We start from the raw sequence: 19,690 nt of genomic DNA, 5'->3' as shown, positions 1-19,690 counted from the left end.
AAATATATATAATTGAGTTAATAAAGACGCATACAAACATGGTCTCTTGTTTTCTTGAGTAAGGCAGCTCCAAAATGCAGGTGTTTCAGCCTAGCTCAGTGCATTCTGTGGTGGTGGGGCAAGCCTGCAGAAAATACGGAGCGTTGCGCTGTGATTGGCTCAGTGTTCTGACACTCATAGGGATGCTATGTCACCACCAAGTCTAAGGCTAGACCCCGAAAATTCTAGCCCTTTGGGTGCTGCCATAGTTACATTAGAAGAGCCCATCCACAAAGGCTCAAGGTCATTGGCCACAGATAAAATGACATCATTTCACGTTATATGTACAGTAGCTTTGATTGGACTGATCATGTCAACAAACTTTTGTAATCTTAGCCAGCAGTCATCATCATGAATCAAGTCAACAATCTACTGGCAAATCATTTTTAATCCTTGTCATATGAAGAGAAATTATAGATAAAACTTCGGTGCTCATCGGCAATTGGACATAAACATTACACAAGTTGGAAATCGCAAATTTAACAATGACTGGTTTGGAAGCAATCAGTGACAGAGAGGTCCCAAATCTGTGATTAAGGGGCTCTTTTCCAAGTTTAAAATTCTAAACATTCAACATTGGCCATGCTGTCACTGAAGCATGATTTGTGCCGCGCTCAAAACAACTGTTAACTCGGCACTGGGACTTCAGTGAGTTCAAGACAGCTGGGAAGTCGGGAATAAACTAGCTCCGACGGGGAAAATAAGTTTTGAACGGTCATCCAACTCGGAATTGTAAATTCAGCCTCTTTCTAGAGCTACGACCTGAAGATCAATAACCCAGGGAGATATGTATACGATATCTAAGAAAGTAATACTAAGTATATGTTGTGTAGTAAGATGTTAGTAGCCCATGTGCCACACCCTAATAATTTGGTCCATTTCGCCTACTGTTTGGACTTGGTGATGCACATGTAGCCTTATTGTAGTTTTAGAGAAATGTAATCATCGAATATTGTAAGAGCTTTCATTATCTGCTTATACGCCCCCTTTATTTATCCTACGGTTCTGACTTGGTGTACAGGGAGAACACTGTAACAGCCCATGTTCTGAATTCTGTTGCTGGACATGTCAAAAGTGCTAAACAAATAGTTATATTGACTACGTCCGTCCTAGCTCGCTCATTAATGTCAATCGAAATTACGGATTAGCTCTTATCCACTTGTCATCATCCCTTTATGCCATAGTTTGTACATCTCAATTGTCATTAGAAACCACAGTTGTTTAAGCAAGTCAGCCTTATCAGCTGTTTTCTTAAAAAGCAGTAAATGAGGCTGAATGAACTGTTTCGCTGCCAGACAAGGCTCCGCTGCTAGCCAGGTGTAGCAGTGGTAAGATGCTGGGTCAGCTTTATGTAGGCCCTAACAGTTTGTGGTCACCGTTATAGTGCAATTCATGTATTGTTTAGTGTTGTGGCTTTGCTGGCATGCATCCCACTTAATTTTTTATCCCAAGATTTACATGCTAAAATCACCACTGAAGTATAGAATTTTATACAGATCAATGAGGATATGTATAAACATTTGAAATTTGGTTTAATTAATTGGTTTTCTGAAATTTTTCTGACTATTCTTTCTACATTTCTTTTAATCTAGGTTGAGGTTAACTAATTGTGAGCGCACTTATACAAACAGAATATCAAAACACGTATTTAAAATGCTTTATTTCTCTACAGCATGTGGTTAGTTGCCTGACGACTTAAACTTAATTCTTCCGCTGCTCTATCGTTCAGCTACATACTTCATAGCAGAGAAGAAACTAACGACCGTGGGTGTAGCATCTGTCCGGAGCAAGGAGTTTAGGTAGCCAGGTAATGTGGTTTGTACAGGGTAAACTGATTCACAATTATAGCTGACATGCCATTGATTCCATGTGCATTCCTATGTTTTGTGGGATTTTCTTTTTGTTTCAAAAGAGCAACACAATACTATTTCTGTCCATTCCCAAGTCTTGATGACTTGATCCTGGAACATGAGAAGAACACATGAACAAGTTCCACAAGAAAAGCAACATTAAAACTAAAGGACCCCAACCTTCTGGTATTTTGCAAACGGATAGAGGGAAATATACTGTTAAAACCATTATTCTGTACAAACAACTAATTATGAAGAGGTGTGTTCTGGGTAGGGGTTGTTTGCTTTACGATGCACGTCATTCAGCGGGAGGGGGCTCCTGTGGTTCCCGATTCACTGAAATAAACACACATTGGTTATTATATATTTTAGTTTGTCATATCACCTACAAATACACCTGTCCACAATGTCAGAATTTCATTGCAACATTTTCAAAAAGACCTACAGAGATCACTTGATGAAAATTCCTACCTTCCTCCCTTGCTTTCATGCGAGCTACAAAATTGTAACTCTTGTTCCTGCGGTAGTTCTCATAAGGGTCGTCCAGTGACACCCCCACTCCTTTATACTGGTCCCACTTGTCCCGGAGTTCTCCCCCCTTGATGGGGTCCTGGATGCCCTGCTCCTTCACGCCAAGCCCCCCTGAACCACTCCAGCCCATTTTCATGAGCAGTTGATGGCCCTTGTTCTCCTCTCCCAGCCTGCTGTCTGGAGGCAGGATAGAAGGGGCTGCTCCAAGCCCAGAATTAGTGCTGTGGAGATCACAACCAATACATTCAGTAATCTACAGCCTTCAATGCTCTGCTTTAAATGTTCAATGTGAGAGCAACTGCCTCCATTATGTCAATGGCATAGTTACGGTCTCTACCCTCCCCAAGCCCCTATGATATGCACAGATTTGTAAGCAATATGCCAGAGGCGATATGATGTGTTAAGAGCAGGATACATTGCACACCGAGATGAGAGGGACCTACGGAGGGGAGGGGCTACGGGACTTCTGGGAGGCGGTGGCGGGGGCGGAGGCATGTCCGGGCTTCTCTAGCCGTCTCTTGTCAGGAGAGCGAGACCTGGAACGAGAGCGACTGCGGGACGACCTGGATCGGCTCCTGCTCCTGTGGAGGGGAAAGATAAACAACATGATCCGTCAAACTTGACGACGTTCACTCCAGTGTTACTTAACACCACCTAACCTCCAACCAAATGAGGAAAACGGTCTACCAATACATCTCGAGTGTATCGTACAGGCGTATCTGATAGTATTCCTGACGAAATCTGCAATTCCTGTTAAAATCAGGAAGAATCCCATCTGCGTGTACCTGGAGCGTGATCTGGAGTAGGAGCGAGAGCGGGACCGTGAGGAGGAGCGGGAGGACTTGGAGGAGCTGGAGCTGGAACGAGATGAGGAGCGGCCCCGACTACGAGAACGGCTGTGTGAACGACTACCCCCGTGGGCACTGGGAGAGACAGAGAACACACACTTCGTTAGAGCACTCATCTCTCATACAGTACTTACAGATGGGAAACAGAGTGCCAGACTAACAAAGCATTTGTATTTACCTGTGGATTTCAAAGGCACATTTCTTTTAGGTTAAGTGGTACCCAAAGTCTCCTTGTACTACAGATAAGTCTATGAAATGTGTGTGTGTGTGTGCGAGACATAAGGCTGGTTAGCAGGCAGGCGGTCTCACCTGTTGTGTTTCTCCTGGCCCTTTTTCCTCCTGGCTCTCATCTTGGCTCTGAAGAACTCATACAGGCCGTTCTGTTCCCAGCCCTCACTGACCGACAAAGACATTGCAATCAATAGAGCACACACATTGCATTGATCACTCAAGCGAAAATGTTTGTGTTTTACCTGTTCCTGGGTCGATCATGGGATGGGGGGCTGTAGAAGGCCTCCACAGCAGCTAACAGGCGATCACTAGGGGGCATGGGGGGGGGAAGGCGGATGTCTTTGGGATCCAAGGCTTTGTATTCATGGTCTTCAAGCTTACGCATATAAAACAGGTGGAAAACAACCGTTTAAATCACTGGGGGCCGAGAAATACATAGTGAGCTGTGGAAAATGTATCCTTGAAAAGCAATAGACATCTTCATCCTGTGCTACTCACTTTGACTAGAGGGGCCATGAGTCCGGCGGGCAGGTCGAAGTAAGGGACGTTGGGGACCAGGCTGGGGTCGTCCTGGTTGACGTGAGCCGGGGACAGCCGCTGCCTCATATGGGGGGAATGGCCGTTGAAGCCGTGGGGCGGGGGGCCGAAGTCAGGGTGCTGGTTACCCCCCCAGGGAGGGTGCTCTCCTCCCCCCATGCCCGGAGGAGGGATCCTCTGGCTGGGGTGGTGGTGGGGCGGGGGGCCCATGTCTTGGTCAACACGCAGGGGCAAGGGGAGAGACTCAGTTAAATGACATGTTGTAGATAGAACGGTCAGTCCCAAATGATCATGTAAATCGATATGTGTACTGTAACTATGGATGGTGGTCAGGAAAATCAGCCAGAAGGGTGCTTATACAATAGTCATAGAAAAGTTAAACAGTGAATAATGAGCTCCCATGGTGGAACCTGTCCTGTAGTCTTACCTCCGGGAAAGTCTCCCTGTGGGTAGTCAAAGCGATGTGGAGGGTAGGGTGGCCTCTCAAAGTGATGTCTGTGTGGGAAGTCATCCTGCATGAAGCGTGGAGGAAACCGGCCGAAGTTGTGGGGAGGCGGGGGGGGCTGGTTGAAGGGAGGGGGCCCTTGCTGGTGGGGCGGGAAGGGCCCTCTGAAGTGGGGAGGCCTCTGCATGCGGGGGAATGGGGGCTCTCTCTGGCCCCAGGGGGGCTGGTCAGGTCCCTGGTTGCTCCAGGGTGGCTGGTCGTACTGACCACTCCAGTTGGGAGGTGGCTCGTTCTGTCCTCCCCCTCCGCTCCAGGGACCGCCCTCCCCCCTCGGAGGGCCTCCGCTCCAGCTGGGATCCCCCCTCTGTTCGTTCCACATGCCTTCGTGGCTGTTCCAGGGCGGGCAAGGCGGGGGCGCCTGGGTAGGGTCAAACGGAGGCTGAGGGGACAAAAATAACGGGTGTTTAAATGGACACTCATCTTCCATGTTACCGTACCTTCACCACTCACTCATTCATCAACTCAGTTTGTTTGCATAGGACTGATTTGATAGATAGGAACTACAGTCAATCTGTTCAACTCTATGAAAACAGTAAACCTGTAAATACAATACCAGTGAAATTTTTGGACACCTACCGATGCAAGGGTTTCTTTCTTTTTACTATTTTCTACATTGTAGAATTATAGTGAAGACAACAAAACGATGAAATAACACATATGGAATCATGTAGTAACCAAAAAGGTGTTAAACAAATCAAAATATATTTTAGATTCTTTAAAGTAGCCACCCTTTGCCTTGATGACAGCTTTGCACACTCTTGGCATTCTCTCAACCAGCTTCACCTGGAATGCTTTTCCAACAGTCTTCAATGAGTTCCCACATATGCTGAGCACTTGTTGGCTGCTTTTCATTCACTATGCGGGTCCAACTCATCCCAAACCATCTCAATTGGGTTGAGGTCGGGGGATTGTGGAGGCCAGGTCATCTGACGCAGCACTCCACCACTCTCCTTCTTGGTAAAATAGCCCTAACACAGTCTTGAGGTGTGTTTGGTCATTGTTCCGTTGACAAACAAATGTAGTCCCACTAGGCACAAACCAGATGGGATGGCGTATCGCTGTAGAATGCTGTGGTAGCCATGCTGGTTAAGTGTGCCATGAATTCTAAATGAATCACAGACAATGTCACTAGCAAAACACCCCAATACCATTATACCACCTCTTCCACGCTTCACAGTGGGAACCACACATGCGGAGATCATCCGTTCACCATACTCTGTGCCTCACCAAGACACGGCGGTTGGAACCAAAAATCTCAAATTTGGACTCATCAGACCAAAATACAGATTTCCACCGGTCTATTGTCCATTGTTCGTGTTTCTTGGCCCAAGCAAGTCTCTTCTTATTATTGGTGTCCTTTAGTAGTGTTTTTTTTGTTGTTGCAGCAATTCGACCATGAAGGCCTGATTCACAGTCTCCTCTGAACAGTTGTTGAGATGTGTGTTATTTCAACTCTGAAGCATTTATCTGGGCTACAATTAACGCTAATGAACTTATCCTCTGCAGCAGAGGTAACTCTGGGTCTTCCTTTCCTGTGGCGGTCTTCATGAGAGCCAGTGTCATCATAGCGCTTGATGGTTCTTGCGACTGCACTTGAAGAAACTTTCAAAGTTCTTGAAAATTTCCGTATTGACTGACCTCCATGTCTTAAAGTAATTATAGACTGTTGTTTCTCTCTGTTTATTTGAGCTGTTCTTGCCATAATATGGAAATTGTCTTTTACCAAATAGGGTTATCTTCTGTATACCACCCCCACCTTCGCACAACACAACTGATTGGCTCAAACACATTAAGGAAAGAAATTCCACAAATGTACTTTTAACAAGGCACACCTGTTACTTGAAATGCATTCCAGGTGACTACCTCATGAAGCTGGTTGAGAGAATGCCAAGAGTGTGCAAAGCTGTCATCAAGGCAAAGGGTGGCTTCTTTGAAGAATCTCAAATATAAAATACATTTTGATTTGTTTAATTCCATGTGTTATTTCATACTTTTTATGTCTTTACAATTATTCTACAATGTAGGAAATAGTAAAAATAAAGAAAAACCCTGGAATGAGTAGGTGTCCAAACTTTTGACTGGCACTGTATATCAACAGACTATTCCTTATATCAGTTTGAGAGTTTTCCATTATAAAAAAGGGAAGAGTCACACAGTGCATACAAACCACACAGTAGGACCAGCTTACAGGCTGATTGGGGTTCCAGCCTCCAGGCATGTGTTGTGGGTCGAACCAGGGTTTGGAGGAGGAGTTATCAGAGTGGCCAGTGTTGTTAGCACCGGGGTCTGATCGGGGCGGGGCTCCGTCATAATCACCAGGAGGGCCAGACATGGATGCCTTCACCTCTCCTGTCGATGCCACAAGACAGAGAGAAGGATATTTGGTTAAAGGGTAAATATGGCTAAAGATATATAATCAACATGTAAACGAAATAACATCATGAAGTGCTTAGTGTGTGTGTGTTTGTGGGTCTGTATGCAAAAGAGAGAGACTAAAAAGTCCAATCAAACCAGTCACCAGCATCTCTACAGTGATGTTTTGCTAACAGACAGACCAACAGCCTCATCAACATGCAAACGGAAGTGTTTATGCGGGTGTGTGCGCGATTATGTTTCTCTCTCCCCTCACCAGGCTGAGTAGTGACTGCCTTAACATCGGGCTCTGCTGCAACTAGCTGGCTCACTGCTGCTGCGGCTGCTGCAGTCTGCTGCACCGTCAGGTTGGCCACAAACTCCTCGTGCTGCGTCTTCAGGGTCTGGATCTGCTGCTGGAAGGCCAGCTGAACAGGCTGCACCACCGCAGCGTACTCTGTGATCAGAGAGGCCTGGGAGAGAGGGGAGGGCCACCGTTAAGGTTACAGAGAACACTCGAGTGATGACTGGCCTAGCCGGAGTAAATCAAATCAATTACATTTCAAAAAAATAAACGTTATTCTATTTTGGTGGAACTTTGTGTGTGGCATGGGGTAGGACGTGTATATGTGGTTGACCTCAAAGTCCAATCCTTTTAATTGTCAGCCGACTTGCAGTATTTCACTTTACTAGGCCACTAGCCTCAGTCGTCACCTGATACTGGCCCAGGCCCACAGCTGGACTCTGTAACTGCTGGATCGTCACCTCATCGAAGTAGCCATTCTTTTCCCAGAGCTGCAGGAGCTGTGAGAGAAACAAGAAACAGAGGGTGTCATTCAGACCACAGGCAACATCTAAAAACTCAGCAAAAAAAGAAATGTTCTCTCACTGTCAACTGTGTTTATTTTCAGCAAACTTTTAACATGTGTAAATATTTGTATGAACATAAGATTCAACAACTGAGACATAAACTGAACAAGTTCCACTGAGATGTGACTAGCAGAAATAGAAAAATATGTCCCTGAACAAAGAGGTGGGTCAAAATCAAAAGTAACAGTCAGTATCTGGTGTGGCCACCAGCTGCATTAAGTACTGCAGTGCATCTCCTCCTCATGGACTGCACCAGATTTGCCATTTCTTGCTGTAAGAAGTTACCCCACTCTTCCACCAATGCACCTGCAAGTTCCCGGACATTTCCGGGGGGGAACGGCCCTAGCCCTCACCCTCCGATCCAACAGGTCCCAGACGTGCTCAATGGGATTGAGATCCGGGCTCGTCGCTGGCCATGGCAGAACACTGGCATTCCTGTCTTGCAGGAAATCCCGCACAGAACAAGCAGTATGGCTGGTGGCATTGTCATGCTGGAGGGTCATGTCAGGATGAGCCTGCAGGAAGGGTACCACATGAGGGAGGAGGATGTCTTCCCTGTAACGCACAGCGTTGAAATTGCCTGTAATGACAACAAGCTCAGTCCGATGATGCTGTGACACATCGCCCCAGACCATGACAGACCAAATCGATCCCGCTCCAGAGTACAGGCCTCGGTGTAACGCTCATTCCTTCGACGATAAACGCGAATCCGACCTTCACCCCTGGTGAGACAAAACCGCAACTCGTCAGTGAAGAGCACTTTTTGCCAGTCCTGTCTGGTCCAGCGACGGTAGGTTTGTGCCCATGTTTCCGGTGATGTCTGGTGAGGACCTGCCTTACAACAGGCCAACAAGCCCTCAGTCCAGCCCCTCTCAGCCTATTGCGGACAGTCTGAGCTCTGATGGAGGGATTGTGCGTTCCTGGTTTAACTCGTGCAGTTGTTGTTGCCATCCTGTACCTGTCCCGCAGGTGTGATGTTCGGATGTACCGATCCTGTACAAGTGTTGTTACACGTGGTCTGCCACTGCGAGGACGATCAGCTGTCCGTCCTGTCTTCCTGAAGCGCTGTCTTAGGCGTCTCACATTACAGGCATTGCAATTTATTGCCCTTGCCACATCTGCAGTCTTCATGCCTCCTTGCAGCATGCCTAAGGCACATTCACACAGATGAGCAGGGACCCTGGGCAACTTTCTTTCTGTGTTTTTCAGAGTCAGTAGATAGGACACTAAAGAGGCCTAAGTTTTCGTAACTGTGACCTTAATTACCTACCGCCTGTAAGCTGTTAGTGTCTTAATGACCGTTCCACAGGTGCATGTTCATTAATTGTTTATGGTTCATTGAACAAGCATGGGAAACAGTGTTTAAACCCTTTACAATGAAGATCTGTGAAGTTATTTGGATTTTTATTAATTATCTTTGAAAGACAGGGTCTTGAAAAAGGGACGTTTCTTTTTTTTGCTGAGTTTATATGGAACAATGTCTCCATTGAACAGGCAGTCTACTTACCCGCGTAACCTTCTGCTGCTTGTCCTCCTCTACAGCCAGGAAGCTGGTGCAGTAGATGGGCACCACCACCTTCTGCAGCGCTGCCAGCAGGTCCCTCTGCTGCTTCCTCTGACTGGTATGACACAAGACAAGGTTCACTTAACTAACCACGAATACGATGCATGACATAATTACTTCCATTATCGAGCGCAAGCAAGTTAGTTTTGTTTGAGGAGTTTAAAATACAATATGAAAAAAGCGCAGTCTATGTATGTGTGGCATTCTGAGAGTAAAAACAAAGCCTCATTTTCATCATGCTTCTACCAGTGATGGAGGACATCATTGGTGAGATAGATGAGGTGAAGGCGGAGTTCGAAGTGGGCTGCGTCGGCTATGATGCGGTTCCGGAGGTGTGAGCACATCAGCTCGCAGTGCAGCGGGCCCTTGGCGTTGTTGAACATCCAGTTCTTACCAGCCTGGGAGGAAACAAAGATCCGTTTCGGATTGGGAGCTTTAACACTGTGCGAGCCTTGTTGTTCTATACTAGTGTTCTTTAATAAGCCCTGTTTATAAAGATGTGTGTATGACCACAAACTTTTCTATAGAAGGAACTGGAGAGAAACATACAACTGACTAAATATACCTGAGCATTCTCCAGTTCATCTATTGTTCATGTTGTCATGAACGTCATGACAAATTCATGAACGTACCGAGATGGCGTCTTTAGTGCAGGTATCAATGATGGGCTGCAGCAGGTTGTCAAATTCAGAAATGTCCTGCTGAGTCTCCGCTAGCAGTTTCTGGGTCTGCTGCTCCATGGCCAGAGCTATGGCTGCCGTCACTTGCTCCTGGAATCAAACAAATGACAACCATTTCAGTCTGGACATCTAGGGAAAAAAACAACAGCTGTAAAATGTATTTGCTTTGAAACTTTGTGTATTCTGTTTCGCACAATTTATGACCAGAGAATATAGGATATGGTAGCGACATGAGGGCCAGTGTGTGCAGGTTTTTGCACCAGCCCAGCACTAACATATCTGACTCAACTAATCAAGACTGACTGACCCTGAGGTACTGTGACCCGTACCTGTCTGAGAGTGAGCAGGTGCTGTTCTTGCTGCTGCAGATTCCATTGGCTCTGCTGGATGAGTTCATCTAGAGAGGGCGTAGCAGGGGCAATGGGGGGCGGAGCCAGGATTGTGATTGGTGGAGGGACATCTGGGACTTCCTTACCGGATGGATTATAAAGATCTGCAAAATAAAGCCAAAATGTCAGTGATTAAAGGACAAAAGCATGATAAAGAAAACATTTTCATTGTACTCTCGATGCTTTTTGTCATTTGCACAGGTACTTGGCAAGGTGACCTAAAAAAAAAAGAATGAAATGAAATTCCTCAAAAGAAAAGATAGTACTAAAACAAGGGCATTTTACATGCAACTAGCTTCATGAAAGAAATGTCCTCATCTTCATTTATACTCAATTCCTTTAAACTTCAAAAGGAATTGAGATTGAAAAACATGAAGCATTTTGCAGTATCTCAAACAACGGAAATAAAAAAGGTGTTGTCTTTTTTTGTAACAGGATTTTGTAACAGGAGAGCATGTGGATTTTTAAGTCAAACTTTGCAGCAGCATTGAATCACACGCAACGGACAAAAACAACATAAACCTGCATCTGATATCAACAAGCATCAAGAAAATCAAAAACTCGTAGCAAACTGACATACTTAGGCCTTGCAAAGTCCAAACTTGAATTGTGGTTGAAAAGAATCTAAAACTAGAATGTTTTAGACAATAACGAAAATAGAAGGAATACAATCAACACCAGTAGTCAGGGTATCCTCCATTTTAAAATGATGAACATGAAAAACAATACAAAAACAAAGCCTTCAAGCACCGGTGATGCAAAAACACCAGATGAATGTCGAGCAAAATGTGCAAGTTGGGACTTCTATCGTCCCAGTAAATACCTTCCAATTTATACTCCTCACACTCGTGGGTAGTAGGATCTACGTGGGGAGAAGCACACATTACAATACAGTGGCATACAAACAGCCACAGATATAGCCTATCTATTATATAGAAATAAATTCAGGTCTGGTCTTCTTCCTGCAATGACTAGAAATTTGTGAGCAGATGTCACAAGTTAGGCTATAATATCTGCACGTGGTGGTTGTGTTCCAAACCTGCTGCAAAATGGGATAAAAAAAAGACTGTTGGCATTGGAATCTAAGACCAGACAAGTTGAATTGATAGCTATATGAACTACATACGCTGGTGGTGTTCCATAGCAAGCTTGCACCGGTAATAGGTGAAGAAGTCCCCTCCAAACAGAAAAGAGAATTTGGGATTGTCCTTCTGTTTCTCCATTGTCATCTTCTCAAACTCGGGGCCATTTCGAGCCACAAACTGGGCCAGTTTGTCAATGACATTTTTCAGCTCTTGATCTGTGGAGAAAAAAAAAAAACTTTTTGGTGAGTCACATGATTTCTGATATAGCTTGACATCAATTTAGGGGTTATATTATTGTTACGTTAGCTAACTTGGCGCATAATTTAAAGCAAAGCAATCTTGATCAGGTTATTATGGGACCCTCAAACCTGGTACATCCCTATTTACGTACTGTGCAAGGTAACTGTGTAAAGGTGGGCAGAAAAGTAATCGTACATGAGGGACAACATCGACGCTAGGGCTGGGCGGTATACCGTATTTTACTACACTGAACGAAAATATAAAACGCAACATGTTAAATGTTGGTCCCATGTTTCATGAGCTGAAATAAAATATCCCAGAATTGTTCCATATGCACAAAAAGCTTATTTCTAAAAAATGTTGGGCACAAATGTGTTTACATTCCTGTTAGTGAGCATTTCTCTTTTGCCAAGATAATCCATCCACCTGACAGGTGTGGCATATCAAGATGATGATTAAACAGCACGATCATTACACAGGTGCACCTTGTGGTGGGGACAATAAAAGGCCACTAAAATGTGCAGTTGTCTCAAGTTGAGGGAGTGTGCAATTGGAATGTCCACCAGAGCTGTTGCCAGAAAAAGTATGTTAATTTCTCTACCATAAGCTGCCTCCAACATTGTTTTAGAGAAGTTGGCAGTACATCTAACAGGCCTCACAACCGCAGACCACGTGTAACCACGACAGCCCAGGACCTCCACACCCAGCTTCTTCACCTGCAGGATTGTGAGACCAGCCACCCGGACAGCTGATATAACAGGTTTGCACAACCAAAGAATTTCTGCACAAATTGTCAGAAACAGTCTTAGGGAAGCTCATCGGAGTGCTCGTCGTCCTCACCTGGGTCTTGACCTGACTGCAGGTCTGCGTTGTAACATACTTCAGTGGGCAAATGCTCACCTTCGAAGGCCACTGGCACGCTGGAGAAGTGTGCTCTACAAGGATAAATCCCGGTTTCAACTGTACCGGGCAGATGGCAGACAGCATGTATGGCGTCGTGTGGGCGACCGGTTTGCGGATGTCAACGTTGTAAACAGAGTGCCCCTTGGTGGCGGTTGGGTTATGGTATGGGCAGGCATAAGCTAAGGACAACAAACACAATTGCATTTTATCGATTGCAATTTGAATGCACAGTGATACCGTGACGAGATCCTGAGGGTCATTGTTTGGGATGCTCTGGATTGACGTGTACGACAGTGTGTTCCAGTTCCTGCCAATATCCAACAACTTTGCACAGCCATTGAAGAGGAGTGGGACAACATTCCACAATCAACAGCCTGATCAACTATATGCGATGGAGATCTGTCATGTTGTATGAGGCAAATGGTGGTCACACTAGATATTGACTGGTTTTCTGATCCACACCACCACCTTTTATTTTTTTAAAGGTATCTGTGACCAACAGATCAATATCTGTATTCCCAGTCACGTGAAATCCATAGATTAGGAGCTAATGAATGTATTTCAATTGACTGATTTCCTTATATGAACTGTAACTTAGTAAAACGGTTGAAATTGTTGCGTTCATATTTTTGTTCAGTGTATATACCAGTATTGATGCAAGGACCGGTATGGGTTTTTACCAGTGGCGTAAAGTACTTAAGTAGTACTTTAAAGTATTTTTACTTAAGTCATTTTTGGGGGTATCTGTACTATATATTTGACCACTTTTACTTTATTACATTCCTAAACAAAAGAATGTACTTTTTACTCCTTACATTTTCTCTATCACACAAAAGTACTCGTTCCATTTTGAATGCTTAGCAGAACAGGAAAATGGTCCAATTCAGACACATCAACAGAACTTCCCTGGTCATCCCTACTGCCTCTGATCTGGCAGACTCACTAAACACTAACGCTTTGTTTGTAAATTATGTCTGAGTGTTGGGGTGTGCCCCTGGCTATCTGTAAATTATAACAACAAGAAATCGTGCCGTCTAGTTTGCTTAATATAAGGAATGTGAAATGATTTATACTTATACTTTTGATACTTAAGTATATTTTAGCAATTACATTTAATTTTGATACTTAAGTATATTTAAAACCAAATACGTAAAAACTTTTACTCAAGTAGTATTTTACTGGGTGACTTTTGAGTAATTTTCTATTAAGGTATCTTCACTTTTACTCAAGTATGACAATTGAGTACTTTTTCCACCACTGGTTTTACTTTACCTATAAACGTATTAGATTGTTTGGTTTGTTAAATGTGATACGCGTGTAATGTGCATTTTTAGAATTTACTCCGCTACTTGTCATCGCTTTCTCTCCATGCCTCTTTCCACACAGATTTAGGCCCGCCCCGTCACTCAAGGAGCGCACTTGCCTTTAGTCTGCATGATCAATGCGGCAGGTGCAACAATGATGACAACGATGCCGTTTCCGCTTTGAGTCTTAATATAAATCCACTAGCGTTCTATAATTAGACTATTAGTTTGTGTTTCTTACATCTGCAAACAGCTAGTTTGTATTTTCTTAGAAAGTTGTGGCTAAATCTTGTTAGCCGCTAATGCTAGTCAGCTGGCTAGGTATTAAATGTACTGAGTCAGAGCAAACTATACAGCCTGATACCAGTGATGGTGTAGGCCTAAATCAGCATGTTTGTGCAACAGTATCTTCTAAACCAAAGAGGATTAGGCGATTCATAACTGTACGTTTTCCAGTATAAAGGACTTATAGGTTTTCTAATTAAATAACAGTTAAATAAAATGGAAAATGAAAAAAAAAGTATTAGGTGAGGCATTAATATGTTATCTTCATGAAGTAGCTAAGAGAAAACATTTAATGTAGCCAAAGATTATAGGGTTCCATAGATAACACTGACCAACACTTTGGTTCCTACCCTGTCACAATAACTCCACCCTGACATTTTCATTCGTTGTCATGTCAAACATTGTATTCAAAGTACCCAATATTATATTCCAATTATATAATTAGACTAGTTTACCCAAGTGTTTTGATCTAAATCGCAAGTCAAAATGCAATTGCAACATTTGGTTAAAAGTAAGACCTAGATTTTTTGCCAATATCATTCAGCCCTGTGTGGCAGTGTGAAAATGATCTCAAATGAGTGCAGGAAATGCAGGAATTGATGAAAAAGCTTAAATCGAACAGTGTAAAACAATCAGAATGGAGAAAGACTCGGGCCTCCCGGGTGGCGCAGTGGTCTAGGGCACTGCATCGCAGTGCTAACTGCGCCACCAGAGTCTCTGGGTTCGCGCCCAGGCTCTGTCGCAGCCGGCCGCGACCAGGAGGTCCGTGGGGCGACGCACAATTGGGCTAGCGTCGTCCGGGCGGGTTAGGGTGGGTTTGGCCGGTAGGGATATCCTTGTCTCATCGCGCTCCAGCGACTCCTGTGGCGGGCCGGGCGCAGTGCGCGCTAACCAAGGGGGCCAGGTGCACGGTGTTTCCTCCGACACATTGGTGCGGCTGGCTTCCGGGTTGGAGGCGCGCTGTGTTAAAGAAGCAGTGCGGCTTGGTTGGGTTGTGCTTCGGAGGACGCATGGCTTTCGACCTTCGTCTCTCCCGAGCCCGTACGGGAGTTGTAGCGATGAGACAAGATAGTAATTACTAGCGATTGGATACCACGAAAATTGGGGAGAAAAGGGGAAAAAATTTAAAAAAATAAAAATAAAAAAAAAGAATGGAGAAAGACTCATTGAAATCACTTAGAAGGTATGTGATGCCACCCTAGGGCCACACACTACTCAAAGAAAATGCATATTTTTTCTTCCAAAAACAGAATACCGTAAAAAATAAATAAAAGTATATCATATTTTGCCCATATCGACACTAGCCTAAAAACTCAACGTTGAATTTAATTGAATTAAATGAGCGTTTGGATCAGGAAGGTTTCCTCTCATGACCTCTAGAAGCCAGAATGTTGAATAAAATGATATTTTAACTTACTTTACCGGTTGTCCGTGTGCTTGGTCCTTTTGCAGGTAGGAATGAGACAGTGGCAGTGTTCTATTAAGATGTCGCGGGTTGAACCGGCCTATGGCCCGTCACATGACCGGGCGAAGCCGGTAAGGGAGGAGCGCCTTGCTCAAATCGAACAAAAAATCTGCACTGCTCGGTTGTTGACGTCAACAACTGGCTTGCATTGGCAAGTCATATAAAGCGTTTTATCAAAAGCAATCACTTTTGCATGTGAAAACACTGAATCCTACTTCACGTGCCAACCTAAATCACTTTAGTGGGCCAGACAACTCATGCACGGGAGGCAGCCCGGTTCAGGAAATGAATTTAAATCACCCACTGGACCCCCCTCCCTAAACCAAGCATTAAACCGAGGTACTGTCGCCCCCCCACACGCTTTCTCCGCTTCCTTCTCCCTCATCACCAAACAGCAACAAAGCAGACAGTACCTAGGGTTCGGTCCTCTTTTTCTCTGATACTGTTTTAACTGTTTGAGTGTATGTCCGTGCGTGTGTCTGAAAGGGAGGTTTGTTGTATTCTGTTTGTATGTCCTTCCTTTCCCCTGCTCTGTTCTCCTGTCACTTTGTAGATGAAATTGGTCCTTCCTTTCAGTGATGTAAATGCACACCTGGGGGGGGGGGGGGGGGGGGGGGGGATGGGGATAGGGAGGGGGAATGGGGAGAGGAAAGGAGCCTTTACTGTTAGGGCCCTGCACTGTTTTGATGCTAAGCACAAGCTTTTGTACATCCTGTTTGAAAGGTGTGTGTATGGAATGGGGTCAATCTGCATGGTCAGATGGTAACAACGGCACACACCACACACTGAGCACAGGTGGATATGTTCAGATGGACCCTTTAGTTTATGGATTCGAAGATCAAGAAGCGGACACGTCAACGATTTGAAAACGCGATAATTGATGTTTTTTTTTTTTTTTAGATGCATAAAAAAGGTTTGAATCTTTGAGTTTGTTTATTTGGAAACCGATGATTAATAAAGAACCGATAATTTAAAATATTCCATCACACTGTTAACCTCACCATTGCTTTGTTTATATATTAAACTCCTCTACCCCACATGTCGAACTCATTCCACAAATGGCCGAGTTTCCGTGGCTTTTTGCTCCACCCTTGTACTTGGTGGATGAATTAAGGTCAATAATTAGTAATGAACTTCAGGGATCCCGAGTGGTGCAGCGGTCTTAAGGCACTGCATCTCAGTGCTAGAGGTGTCACTACAGACCCTGGTTCGATTACAGGCTGTATCACAACCGGCCATGATTGGGAGTCCCATAGGGTGTCGCACAATTGGCCCAGCGTCGTCTTGGTTAGGGATTGGCCGGGGTAGGCCGTCATTGTAAATAAGAATTTGTTCTTAACTGACTTGCTTAGTTAAATAAATATTGCTTAACAGGGCCAGCTTAATAGACTCCCATCAGTATATCTAGAGTAAAGTATAATTACATCAAGTTTTCAAAGCACTGGTAGATCGTTCTGGTAGTGCGTTCAGATCACCTGAAGCATGTGCACAAGATGAAAATACATGCAGGAGACTCACGCATACTTGCCGAGCTCGTTTTTACATGGTTCTGCACATGTTTGAGGTGATGGGAATCTAAACGCACTACCAGCGCTTTGAAAAGTTAATGTATTTATACTTTCCTGTGGATATATTGTCTCACATTACTACACACAAAAGGACCAACCGCCCAGACAATCAGTAAAGGTTGACTGAAATAAGCCTGCATCTCGCAAGTGGTTTGAGAATGATCTGTTGACTCTTCTGTATGTATGGATGAGTTTGTTAAAAAGCTAAGATTTAAAGTGGGATTCTTTTTTAGAAATAGATCTTGCCTCTCCCTAAATAGCAGGAAGCAGATTGTACAGCCAACTTTCCTGCCAGTTCTTGAATATGGTGACACTTTTGACCAGATTGCAGCAAGTACTCTTATTAAACCTTTGGATGCCGCCCTTCGCTTTATCACAGGTGAAAGTTTTAATACTCATCACTGCATCATGTATCACAAGGTTGGCTGGTCCTCATTAAAGTCCAATAGATCACTTCATTATTCCCGTTTTGTTTACAAAGCTCTACTACACAAGCTACTAACTTATCAAACTTCGTTGCTAACGTAGAACAGAATGAGCTACCAAACTCGCTCACAGGATTGGTCACTCTGGTCTAGACGAATTTAGGTAAATCCTCCTTTCGTTTTTAGTGCCGCCCATTGTTGGAATAAACTACAAATATTCCTTGCATCTTGATTCCCTGGTGCCGCTAGGACAGTTTAGGACTCTGGTGTTGAATTCATCAATTGAGGATTGCAGTTGGTTCGATTGATTGTAGTGCTTTATTTGTTGAAACTGTTGTGTTAAATAATTTTCTTGTTTTATTTGTAATGTTAATTTTTCTCCCTGTTTGAGAAAATGTTTGTACACAAGGCACCATTGGGAATGAGAACCTGGTCTCAATCTGGCTGCCCTGAATAAGTTAATAAAAAATAATAAAGGGAGTACATTTTTTTATTTAACTAGGCAAGTCAGTTAAGAACAATTATTATTTACAATAAAGGCCTACACCGGCCAAACCCGGATGACGCTGGGCCAATTGTGCGCTACCCTATGGGACTCCCAACCACGGCCGATTGTACTACATTGTACTACATGTACTACCGACTGTAATACAGTCGGGAATCGAACCAGTGACGCATCTAGCACTGATATGCAGTGCCTTAGACTGCTGCGCCACTCGGGAACCCAAAAATGTTATTATATTCAACATTCTGGATTGTAGATGTCGTGAGAGGTACATTTCTTGATACAAACGCTAATGTATCCACAACGTTGAATCCAATGCAATAATGCCGAATTCAAAACAACTGGGGGGGGAACGAGCTCAAACAGGTAAAAATCGATTTGAACGGTCATCCAACTCGGAATTCCAAATCCTCTCTTTCTAGAGCTCCGACTTTCCGACCTGAAAATCACTGACGTCCTGATTTGACCTCGTATGTTTCCGAGTTCCCAGTTGGTTTGAACGCGATTCAATGTCGGATTCTCCAGGCTAAATCGACGCATGCGCGACTATACTATAGACGCCAGCTAGCTATGTAGTTTTTTTTTTAAACTGTCCATGAAGGTTAGGGAGCTAATTTTAAAATGATTAATTAGTTAATAAAAGAGGCTAGCTACTAAAAAAAACTATTCTAAATCAGTAACGACAATCATGTGCCTAGCTGGCTTTTGCATGCTAACTAATTTAGCATGGTAACATTAGCATTACTAGCTAATCAAAATGAAAGATACAAACCTTCAGGAGCTGTAGGAATATCCATGTTTGTCTTCAATCAAGTAACAGCGAGACCGAAAAACCTCAAAGACCCACGGAGGGAATTAATTTGTGAAAATTCTACCTAGCTATGTGGTTAAAAAATACAGCAGCATTACAAAATGTTAGATACTCTGGTACCAGAAGTACTTCGAGGACTTTAGGGCGCCACTGTCCAGAATAAAGCAGCTATCATGCTACAGCGTCCCCCAGTGGCTAAACAAGCACTGGGAGGACTGAAAGAGTACACAGGTAAGTACAACCTCAGCGTCATTAAAACTAGGTATGATGATTCACTAGTTTTCACCCTCCCAAAATATGATGACTCCTATTTACATTTAACCATTTTCTTGCATAGTCTGATGACGATGAGATCGAGAGACCTAGCAGTGTGGTGCCAGGACAACAACCTCTCCCTCAACGTCAGCAAGACAAAGTAGCTTATTGTGGACTACAGGAAACAGTCCCGCCATTCACATTGACGGGACTGAAGTGGAGCGGGTCAAGAGCTTCAAGTTCCTCGGTGTCCACATCACTAATGACCTATCATGGTCCAAACACACCAACACAGTCGTGAAGAGGGCGTGACAACACCTCTTCCCCCTCAGGAGGCTTAAAATATTTGACATGGGCCCTCAGATCCTCAAAAAGTTCTACAGCTGCACCATTGAGAGCACCTTAACTACTGCATCACCGCTTGGTATGGCAACTGCTTGGCATCTGA

The 19,690-nt window shown here is 44.1% G+C and overlaps 1 protein-coding gene across 3 annotated transcripts; it reads right to left on the bottom strand.

Moving 5' to 3' along the window:
- Positions 1 to 1,681: 1,681 nt before the first annotated feature.
- On the bottom strand, positions 1,682 to 19,131 carry LOC120054717 (calcium homeostasis endoplasmic reticulum protein-like). 3 transcript variants are annotated; one of them, XM_039002267.1, is made up of 17 exons: positions 18,949 to 19,131; positions 11,523 to 11,696; positions 10,337 to 10,500; positions 9,960 to 10,097; positions 9,574 to 9,725; positions 9,271 to 9,382; positions 7,608 to 7,697; positions 7,171 to 7,366; positions 6,730 to 6,890; positions 4,464 to 4,920; positions 3,998 to 4,248; positions 3,742 to 3,875; positions 3,578 to 3,664; positions 3,206 to 3,343; positions 2,864 to 3,001; positions 2,361 to 2,641; positions 1,682 to 2,225 (listed from the first exon to the last, which is right to left on the bottom strand). In XM_039002267.1, the coding sequence occupies exons 1-17, from the start codon at positions 18,971 to 18,973 to the stop codon at positions 2,188 to 2,190; spliced, it is 2,736 nt and encodes a 911-aa protein (XP_038858195.1). In that variant the 5' UTR covers positions 18,974 to 19,131; the 3' UTR covers positions 1,682 to 2,187. The 3 variants fall into 3 exon arrangements, with proteins under 3 accessions (XP_038858195.1, XP_038858198.1, XP_038858196.1); XM_039002268.1 differs by lacking the exon at positions 1,682 to 2,225 and having other exon boundaries at positions 2,525 to 2,641; positions 2,845 to 3,001; XM_039002270.1 differs by lacking the exons at positions 10,337 to 10,500; positions 11,523 to 11,696; positions 18,949 to 19,131 and having other exon boundaries at positions 9,893 to 9,993.
- Positions 19,132 to 19,690: the final 559 nt, after the last annotated feature.

This window comes from Salvelinus namaycush, chromosome 10 (assembly GCF_016432855.1).
Source record: "Salvelinus namaycush isolate Seneca chromosome 10, SaNama_1.0, whole genome shotgun sequence".
Lineage (NCBI taxonomy): Eukaryota > Metazoa > Chordata > Actinopteri > Salmoniformes > Salmonidae > Salvelinus > Salvelinus namaycush.
The sequence above is the reverse complement of the archived record's forward strand: the minus strand, read 5'-3'. Positions and strand labels throughout refer to the sequence as shown.

Excerpts from the sequence above, each read along its gene's own strand:
- LOC120054717 (XM_039002267.1), bottom strand. The coding sequence starts at position 18,973 with ATGGATATTCCTACAGCTCCTGAAG. Across the intron at positions 9,383-9,573 it reads AATGATGTCCTCCATCACTG|TCAGAGGAAGCAGCAGAGGG; the intron begins GTAGAAGCATGA and ends GTGTCATACCAG. Across the intron at positions 3,876-3,997 it reads TCATGGCCCCTCTAGTCAAA|CTTGAAGACCATGAATACAA; the intron begins GTGAGTAGCACA and ends TATATGCGTAAG.